The 10,856-nt window shown below is 37.6% G+C and overlaps 1 protein-coding gene across 3 annotated transcripts; it reads right to left on the minus strand.

Moving 5' to 3' along the window:
• Window positions 1-2,722: 2,722 nt before the first annotated feature.
• Window positions 2,723-10,564, minus strand: znf131 (zinc finger protein 131). Of its 3 annotated transcripts, none has more exons than XM_030144025.1 (9): window positions 10,419-10,564; window positions 8,742-8,895; window positions 8,551-8,652; window positions 7,364-7,508; window positions 6,226-6,334; window positions 5,864-6,055; window positions 5,358-5,736; window positions 4,706-4,836; window positions 2,723-3,811 (listed from the first exon to the last, which is right to left on the minus strand). In XM_030144025.1, exons 2-9 carry the CDS (start codon window positions 8,875-8,877, stop codon window positions 3,284-3,286), a joined length of 1,722 nt encoding a protein of 573 aa, XP_029999885.1. In that variant the 5' UTR covers window positions 8,878-8,895; window positions 10,419-10,564; the 3' UTR covers window positions 2,723-3,283. The 3 variants fall into 3 exon arrangements, with proteins under 3 accessions (XP_029999885.1, XP_029999884.1, XP_029999883.1); XM_030144024.1 differs by lacking the exon at window positions 10,419-10,564 and adding an exon at window positions 10,186-10,319 and having other exon boundaries at window positions 5,358-5,733; XM_030144023.1 differs by lacking the exon at window positions 10,419-10,564 and adding an exon at window positions 10,186-10,319.
• Between the last annotated feature and the right edge of the window lie 292 nt (window positions 10,565-10,856).

Below are 10,856 nucleotides of genomic sequence, written 5' to 3' on the forward strand. Positions count from 1 at the left end.
GGTTTTTTTTTTCTTTTTTTTGGATAGTTTATAAAAGTAAGTATTTTCATAATTTAATGTACTTTTTTACACTATAACAAAGACAAAAATTTGGAGTTGTCATTATTTATACGTTATTATGTTATAATTTTTCTGGTCCGGCCCACTGGAGATCAAATTTAGCTGAATATGGCCCCTGAGCTAAAATGAGTTTGACACCCCTGCTTTAAACATAAAAACCTACAGTATATTATATTCTTATCATGCAAAACAGTAACAGTCTGTAAATATATGCCTATTCAGCCTGAGCCTGAAATTTCCCAACTTTGGATGGAAAAATTCAATCTTTTAGTCTTATAGCCTAACTACATTTAATGTGCGTTCTTCAGCAGATAGATGCACACACCTGGACCATATATTTAAAACATTAACCCATAAAGACCCAAATATACACCAGTGACCAAAAGCATCTACTAATCTAAAAATGTTTAATAACTTTAGAGCAACTAATCCTATCAGTACATGTAAATAATTGCTGTAAATGCCGTTTGTCATCTTTTCATGGTCATCAGATATGACCCATTTGAGTGTTCAGAGGCTCCAAAGTGAATGTGGAAACGCCGTCATCTTCTACAGCATTGATTCACCAGTAAAACCCATGGAGTTTGATTAATGACAGTGGATGGAGACACTGGGTTTATGTTCAGGTAATGATATATTTTACTGAAAAAGTCACCTTTTCTCAAGTTTTCAGTGTTTTTGGTATGATAACCCTCAAATGGAATCTCACCATGATGATTAAAGTACATGATCAGTAAAGTGAATAGAGGAAAATACCCAATTTTCACTGAAAAAATGCAAAATGGAGAGTATTATATTATGAGAAATGTTGATATATCACTTAAGAAAGATTAAATAGAGAGAAAAATCAGTTTGGGAACTGACACAAAAGTAGCTCTGGGTGTTTATGGGTTAAATACACTGAGCAAAAATATAAACACAACACTTTTTTTTTTTACTCCCATTTTTCATGAGCTGAACTCAAAGATCTAAGACTTTTTCTCTGGACACAAAAGGCCTATTTCTCTCTGTAAGGCAAATGGAGGTTACGCCACTGACAGGTTTTCTGACCCCTTCCAATACAGTAAAACTGCACATTTTCTATTGGTCAGCCTAAGGCACACCTCTGCAATAATCATGCTGTCTAATCAGCATCTTGATAACCAACACCTGTGAGGTGGATGGATTATTTCTGCAAAGAAGTGCTCACTAAGATTCAGACAGATTTGTAAGAGAAATAGACCTTTTGTGTACATCAAGAAAGTTTTAGATCTTTGAGTTCAGTTCATGAAAAATGGGAACAAAAACAAGTGTTGCATTTACAGGGTGGGGAAGCAAAATTTACAATGAACATTTAGTTGTTTTTTCTCAGCAGGCACTACGTCAATTGTTTTGAAACCAAACATATATTGATGTCATAATCATACCTAACACTATTATCCATACCTTTTCAGAAACTTTTGCCCATATGAGTAATCAGGAAAGTAAACGTCAAAGAGTGTGTGATTTGCTGAATGCACTCGTCACACCAAAGGAGATTTCAAAAATAGTTGGAGTGTCCATAAAGACTGTTTATAATGGAAAGAAGAGAATGACTATGAGCAAAACTATTACGAGGAAGTCTGGAAGATACTATTAAAGAAGAATGGGAGAAGTTGTCACCCCAATATTTGAGGAACACTTGCGCAAGTTTCAGGAAGCGTGTGAAGGCAGTTATTGAGAAAGGAGGACACAGAATAAAAACATTTTCTATTATGTCAATTTTCTTGTGGCAAATAAATTCTCATGACTTTCAATAAACTAATTGGTCATTCATTGTCTTTCAATCCCTGCCTCAAAATATTGTAAATTTTGCTTCCCCACCCTGTATATTTTTGTTCAGTGTATTATTGTTTATGTAGTCACGTGTGAAATGTAGATTGAATCCGTCATTTTAACCCTTTCATGCAAGGTGTTGTTGAAGCTTCACTTAAAAGTATACTACACCAAAGTAGTTGCTCCACAGTTCAGAACCAAAATTATTACAAGGATTATTTGATCAATTAGTATTTTCTTCTACATTATCAGATAATTGGTATTACCAGTCATGTGTAAGATCTACTACATTTTAGATTAAGTTTTCCTAAATAAATTGTGTTATATTTGATGATCCTATGCTAAAAAATATATTATCATTCAAGTTGTGTTTAACCAAACAGTTAACTGTAATATATGCATCTCAGCCAAAATAATCCAATTGGACAAATTATTTGTCTGGGAGCAATAATCCTACTTAGTTTTATAGTAATGTATGAAAGCGTTAATAATCTACAATTGACTTAATATTATGATAGAAATGATACTGAGTTGAATTTTTGTAAATTCATCGCCAGGTTCTGTTCCTAAGGTGAACCATGACTTAAATATCCTTTTATGAAGTTCGACTTCCAGATTTAAAGATGATCAATTTTAAGCATAATTGAGGAAAATCAAATTTAAAAGTTTTTAAGGATCCATGGACAAGCTGAAAAATTCATCTGAATTTTTATGAATGTAGAAATTCATCCCCAGATTCTTTTTAAAGGGGGAAACCATGACTTAAAAGCCTGCATTATGAAACAGCAAACAGCTTTGCCTAATTTAACATTTCCTACTAAATACTGTTAAGATAACCAGTACATTTCTATACCCCCAAGAAAAGTAACCCATTCTGGAAACTGATTTTATTCAATATTGGTCTTTCAAAAAAAACCAAAACAAAACAAAAAAAAAACAACAGCGAAAGTCAATATGAAAATATAAGCTTAAACAAAACTGTAGCATTAGTACTGATCAAGGTCAGCACCATCCATCAGGTGTTATATGAACTGCAAAAGAGTATTTCATTCATTGTAAAATTGTAATGGCAACTGACCAAAATTGAAACAAATGCAATGTAATTCTGAGGTAAAATAAGGAAATGGAGAAAAAAAGCAGATGAAAAATGTTTTGATAAGTGCTAAGGAGTCAAGAATGTGGTATCAGAGGAAACAGCTTCCAAATAAATACAGGATAATTGGCAAGAAATGTCTTTGATCTCCATCTGTACATCAGAGTTCAGTGTGACTGTGATGGAGACAGAGCGAGTCAGCGTGATGGCAAACAGCAGGACAAATGGAGGTGACATGCTGCATCACACATGCAGATTTCTGTGAGGAGAAGAACATAGCCAGTCACATTTGAGACAGTGTTCTGTGGTTCACTTAAGACAACTGCTTTAACAGTATCATACAACCACTGATTGTTCCACTTCCTCAACGTTAACCATTTCACCCTCCATCTCTACCTCCACCTGAGAGTTCACCACCTGCTGCCCGTCAACTTCTGTCGTGGTCACACGCACCACCTGGATCTGCACTCCCGCCTGCTTTAACCTTTCTACGTCCTCTTCGCACATCTCTGCCACACCTCCGTCCTCCACCACAACAGTTGCAGTCTCCTCCATCTCCATCACATCCAAGGGCTCCACAGTGACATGCTCCACCTGGATTCCATCATCCAGAAGGACGGTTTCTGCTCCCTCTATGTTCTGTGTTGCTATGGCGAGGGCGGCGGTGGCGGCAGAGTCGGTGATAACTAATTCCTGTGTTGATTTATTGCCTTTGATGGAATGGACATCCTTAAGGTGGGCCTTCAGGTCTTTCGGGTGGGTGAACCACATGTCACACACTGTACAGTGGTTGGGCTTGTCCCCTGTGTGGCTCACTAGATGGTCTTTGAACTGGTCCCAGCTGTTGAATACACTACTGCACACCTGGAGGAGGCAGTGGACAAAACAGTCTCAGTTGTTAAAAAAATATTTCAGATTCTCCCTTTTTTAAAACTGGTATCCTCACATATCAGAGGCATTTACTGACCAAATGTCACATCCCTACTTTCAGACAGATGAAGTGTAGATTAAACAATTGAAAAAGCAGATCTTACTAATAGCCCCGCCTGGTCACACAGCACTTTGCCCCTCCTGCTCACTGATACCCTGGCCTACCCAGGGATTAATTTTGAATCTTAACTTTCAATCTTTTTTAAAACTTTTCAAAATAGTGTGTAAAAAAAAAAAAAAAAAGCAAAAATTGGGAGAAAGGCACATGTAAGAACTTGTGTGTGTGAAATAAAAAAAAAAAAAAAAAAAAAACTGGGTGAGTAACATTCGAGGAATCAGTTGGACAAATTGTTGAAGTTGAAATTTAGAGAAATTAATTTAAAAAATCCCAAAGTTGAAATCCAGCTATCAAACTGTGTACTGCACCTCTTCTGGTGGTAAATAACATGTGTGAAATTTGAAAAGAATCGAGTGAATAGTGTCAGAAATGGGATGGACAAAAATCTCGAAAGGAAAAACGAAAGGAAGGATGAATTCCGTTATATCTATATTCCATCTGGGGTGGGCAGGGGTATAATAAGAGTGGCATGTGATGCATCCTTCTTACTTAAACATGGATGTACAATATAGACATTACAAAGACATATTTCCCAAACTACAGTGATATACTGTATCAAACAACACTAGTGCAAACAGTATTACTATTCACTCTATTGAAAACATCTGTCAATTACATTTTTTTTAACATATTCTCTATCAATAAACATGTGAATTTCAATCTTTTTTCTACACAGTACTGGTAGGTGTGTCCTTGATTGCTGCTTGTACCTGGCATTCATAGATTTTCTTGCGTCCTTTCTTGGCTCCGGCCCCGTTCTGACAGGCTGCCATATGGCACTTCAAAGTGCTGTTCCTTGCAAATCGCTCATGGCAGTCTGGGCACTCATAAGGTTTTTCACCTAGAGGAAAAACACAGACAAAAAAGCATATCATGATATATTCTGAACGAACGGTGAATACAATACAGAACCATCTCAATATTTTTTAAAGTGACTAAAAATTTTAGTTAGCAAATTTCAAAAACACTTTTTTTTAATCATAATGAAGGTTGAAAGACAGGTAAATATAAATCATATATCACTTAAAGACTTACAGTATCTGAAGAGCAGTGTTTTCAGTAATGTAGTGCAAGTGGAGTCGTTGTTAATGGGGACTAACCATATGCTTATAGTGCTGAGAAACTCTAATCACTATAGACAATAATAACACAATGCCAGGCAATCCATATTACAACACTGTAGAATACTGTGTTTACAACAGGACTTTCATTGTGCGTTTGTGAGTGGGAGGCAGCCATAACAGAGTCTGAGAGAAACAAAAAGCCAAAATAAGTCTAACACCAGTTGCTTGAAGTTCATTATCTAGTAATTGAATACATCCGGCACAGAAGCAGAACACTTCTCACATTTTAATTACTCACCAGTGTGTTTCCGTAGGTGCTCCTTGAAGTGCCCAAAGTGGTCAAAGTGCTTTTTGCAGTATTCACAAACATGCACCTTTTTTTGGGGCCTCTGGTTTCGAGACAGCTCCTCAACATCAAAATGAAATGTGCTGATGTGTTGCTTCAATGCGCCTTCCCTTGTGTAGGCTTTCCCACAATGGCTGCACACATGGGGCTTTTCCAACGACCCGAGGTGTGTCTTTAAATGCTGTTTGAGGTGATAGTACAGCTTGAAGCTACGGTCACATTTGTTGCAGCGGAACATGTTGTCCACTTGGGAAATCTGGACCTCAACAACTTCAACGTTCTCCAGCACTTTTGAGGCAGTCACAGTTTCCTCCTGATATGCGATCTCCTGCTTAGCATAGACACAAAGAATAAGGAAACATGTTGAACTTTTCAAACACCAAACAGTGTCAACCCATCAATAAACCAGAAGAAGACAAAATCAGCTTGGATGAGAAAGCAGTTTTAAAAAAACATACCTCTTCTATGTCTCCTTTCTTAATCACCTGCAGTGTCGGTTCCCCTTGCTGATATTTGCTTGTTATGTCAGCAAGAAGAGCTAAAGCAGAGTCATCTGATGCAGCTTGGGCGTTCTTCACTGCATCGACCACCTCCTCAAGTCCAGACTCCTCCACTTCAATTGGCCCTTCCCCTAAAACTTCAATCTCGACCTGGAGAACATCATACATATTAAGACCTGAACATATGCTGAGAAAAGGGTAAGGGCCATTTATGATCTTATTTTTGGATTAGACATTCATACCACCACAAACCTCAGTCTCTTTCATTCAGCTAAACTGTCAGCTACTTTGACCGTGGTCACCACTGTGAAAATACTGACCTGTTCTCCCTCCACTGAAGGGAGGCTTTCTGTGATCACATTGGACGTCTCAGCAATTTTCCTCTTTTTACCTTTTCTTTTTGATGTCAGTGAGGAGTTCTCATTTATCCTGAAAAGAAGAAAGAATCTGTAAAGTACATCTATATACTTATGGGACTGATTAAAGCCTGACAGTGACATGCTTCAGTTTCTTAACTCTTTAAGTGCCAGACAGTTAAGGGGCTAATAAGCCTTAAAAGTGCCACAGAATTTGGCCGTTTTTCAGTATTTCGCGTCGTTTTTATAATATTTGCAGAATCCTGCAGGAAACCGCTCAGTAACATCCGACCGATTGCTGATTAGATTCAAAACGCACCGGACGCAGCCGATTCATTATTGATCGTAATTTGCATAATTTATAATAATAATAATAATAATAATCTTTATTTATATAGCACTTTTCATACATTAAAAACTGTAGCACAAAGTGCTTTACATATCAGTTTAAAAATCAGTACCGCCCCCCACCCACACCCACCCACTCACCCGCACACACACACATATACATGCAAACCCACAAGCTCACACATACTTAAGAAGACTGACTGAGCACGGGTAGACCAGAACAAAAATGTACAAGTAAAAGTAAAACATCAATTTAGGAGGCGCTGTCTCAGGGAGCCATCCGCACCAGGATGCAGCCGCCGACCCCGGCGACCAGGCACCAGCAACACAGCCCCGCATCCCAACTAGTGGGAGAGGGCCAACTGGGACCCCCACCCACCAGAAAGGAGCAGACCCCAGTGAGAGAAGGCGCCACAGCCCCCGGAGTCCACAGCCGCCCCCCGGCATGGAGGGCTCCCTCTGATGAAACACCGGAGAATAAGAAACATTAAAAAGATATAAAAATATTATTCGGTCGCGTGACCTCAAATTCCCGTCTGATTGGTCTCAAAAGGGGGACACAGAAAGAACGTCATCGAAATGTGAGAAAGAAATGGGGGTGGATGGTTTGTTTGTACACAAATATGGCGTGTTCTCCAAAGCTGATCTGATCGGCCCGTGGAACTTTAAAGGTTGTATTCGTAAAGCCGATTTAATCGGCCCATGGCACTGAAAGTGTTAAGCAATATCTGGTTTGCTACATGTAAAGTCTTACTTGTTGTTAAGGGCTTTGATGGCTTCCTGCATCTGGAGATATTCAGCAGCCTTCCACACATCATATGCCTCCTCTTCTCCAGAGATAGCCAGCGTGGCTGTATAGGTGAACTCCATCAGCTGGCGAAAGGCTGTGTTACTAACTCCTAAAAATGTACCAAAGAAAAAAAGAGGTACGTAAAGCTGTTCTTGGTAATACAGTAACTCAGAAATAGAAAAGACAAGAAATAACAATTAGAATATTTTGAAACAAATCATGTAAGAAGTTGCTTGGAAGTTGTTACCTCACCCCACAAAGGGTAAGCACAGGGTTTTTGGTTTGGTTTGTTTGTTTCTTTATTTGATGTTTAACACTCTTACAGCAAAACTATTGATTGATTTCATACCCAATTAGGTTTATGGATTGTAAGTGACCCAGAATAGATCTGATTACATTTTGGGAACAGTAGATCAAAATTAAATTTTTTTAAATGAATTTTTAAAAAAAAATTTTAAAAATTCCCATTTACTTATAATGGGTGAAATTTCACATGTCTGTAGCAGCAAAACTATTGGCTGAATTCATACCAAATTTGGTTTATAGATTACCAGTGACCCAGAATAGGTGTGGTTACATTTTGAGAAAAGTAGGAGAAAGTTCTAATTTTTGTGAATTTTTAAAATATTTTTTCTTCTCCCCTTTAATTATAATGGGCAACATTTCAAATGTCTATAAAAACATCATTTTTTTTTTTCAATTTACTTCAAACTTGGCACATATATAGAAACAACTGATACGCTGACATCCCCACATGCGTAGACATGATGACATCAGCTGGATCGATGCAAAATAAGCTACAATTCATGAGAGGGGCGGGGTTCGCTGTGCCTGGCACCACTTGTTTTAGTACGTAAATGTCATCATACACATGCAAAGATTTCACATTTTTAGCAATTGCATCGTATTCAATTTATTGTACTATTCCTACCACTTATTTTGATATTTTTAGTACAAATTCAGGAATGTGATTATTTAGCAACAACAATGTTAGGTTTCATGAAGTGTTCTGATATCTATAAAGTTAAAACAACATACTTAACCAATGCCATTGGGGGAAAAAAAAAACCTCAGTGATTGGTTTTTAACTTCTCATAAGTCATCTATCCAAGTGGGAGGCCATCAAAGAATTTCATTAAAACTGTAAATACCTTCTATCTCCACCAGTGGCTCTTGGGTAAAATCCTGGAAGAACTTATGGAAAAACTGACTGCATGCCGCCAACACTGCTTTATGGGCTCTGAACTGGTGTCCTACAAAAGAAAACAAATGTGGATATTAACAGCATTAAAAACTCCAGTCACCATGATGATGACGTGAAATAAAACCAATATCTACTTACCATCCACAATCAAAGTAATATCAGTGAACTGGTCCAGCTGTCGTTGCTCATTAAGTTTGTCCATCATGACTTTGTAATGGGCTGGAAACTCATTACTTTCATCCGTCTCCAGGTCAATGTCCACCTCAGCTGCCATCGTACAGCTGATCACACTCTAGAGCACAAAGTAGCAGGTAGATATAAATTCTTAGTGCTAGACACACACATAAAGCTACCATCACATTAACCCCATGCAGCTTTGTGACCAGGAAGGTGAGTATGGATCTAATAACACTGGTCAACAATTTTTTTGAAATGATTTGCTTCAGACATTAAATGTGCTAAATGTTACGTATTTTAATAAGATTAATTGGAAAATAAATGACAAAAGTGCCGGTTTGCTCATGTTTTCAAGGTATATGATGGAGTGTTATTACACATATATACTGGTTTATGTACATTTATACAATAGTTTTATAAATCTTCCACTAAATAGAACCTGTAAAGTGAATGTATTCTAATGTGCAGACAGTGTTTTTAAGTAGAGCTTGTAGCTCTGAGACAAATATTCCTTTTGAGTCAAACCCATTCTCTCGTTAATTCTTGAATTTCACATTTTGACCCAAGGCTGTATCTTGGAAACTTCAGCCAACCAGCATTTTTGACTTGACTTTTCTTTATCAGTGACTCTCATGTAGTAAAATTTTATTACTTTTATTCTGGAAGCATTTTCCTTGTAGACCAGTGTAATGCAACCATGGTTAGAAGTAAACTACTATCTATTAAGAACATTTCCAGTCGTCACTTCAAATAGTCTGGATCCCAGGTAAGAGTGTCTATTTTTACCAGTGGAGTCACGTCTGCACTTTCTTATTTACAGACAACTTAATGAAATCAACAGAACACAATCATTTCCTCCCACAAAGTAAATATCCATCATAATTTGCAGAGAATCAATATTTCAAGTTGGTTATAGCTGATCTGTCTATTCTGGTAACAAATGTAATAGGTGTCTTAACACCGTTTAACTTAAAGGTTCTATAATGTTAACTTCGGTGTCTTCTTTAACTGAAAGCACATAAAACATGCTCATACTTTATTAATATCAAGAAATGCTGATTTTAAAAAGCAAAGCAGCAAGATTGTTTGCTGAACAAGATGATGGAACAGACACAAATGTGAAAAGCCCACAAAACCACTTAAACAACAGCTGGTTAAATGACACACTTGACAACAATTTTGCAAAAACTTCCCGCTTAATATTAAGAGCTGATCCTGATCTGTCTCTTTAGATTAAGGGCTTATTATACCAGTGCTCCCAGTGCGACACCTGGTGCACAGCTTGCTAGCGTAGAAAGCTGTGCTAGTTCGGCTCAACGTTAGCTTACCTAGCAAACATACTGCGAAGACCAAAATAAGTACATTTGTATTTTAAAGAAATATATACAACAAACGCCAAACTTACCAGCATGACACATACCCATATAATCGTCTCCAAACCGAAAAACGAAGAGAATAAACATACTAAAATCCCGGAGTGCCGTAGGTAACGGGCCTCTTAGCACACTCGCCATTTCGTGTTTGACAATCAACATTACGTCATCAAACCGCGCATTAAAATACACTTTTCCCAGACAGATTTCCTAATTATAACAACAGAGGGTCAACGTGGACCTTTAAAACAACCCATATACATACCTCGAGTTCGATTACACAGCTTCAGACAGTTGTTTGGCGATAATATTTCCCTCGACGTATGTACTGCTGTTCTACTCTCGTTGCTCCAAAAAAGGGCGGTCGTTCAATCCCCAGGCCTCAGATTCCCATAATCCTTTGCGCATTTAAGGACGCCAATGACCGTTGCTTGGTGACAGGTGTTTACACGTTGAACCCGATAGGCCGTGGCTGGTCTCCCCGAGGAATATGCGTGTGGGTTTTTTTTTTTTTTAATCAGTAGATGGCGCTCTTTTCTTTCGATTTTTACTGCCTATTCCTTTTTTTAATGCATATATATTTTTTAAAACTCATATGACGGTAGATATGCATTATTTCAATTAAATGTACTTGCAATATTTATAAGATTGCCTGTTCCATATTTTCTATTCAATGAAGCAGGAAAACTTAAATTGTAATTGA

This window comes from Sphaeramia orbicularis, chromosome 9 (assembly GCF_902148855.1).
Source record: "Sphaeramia orbicularis chromosome 9, fSphaOr1.1, whole genome shotgun sequence".
NCBI lineage: Eukaryota > Metazoa > Chordata > Actinopteri > Kurtiformes > Apogonidae > Sphaeramia > Sphaeramia orbicularis.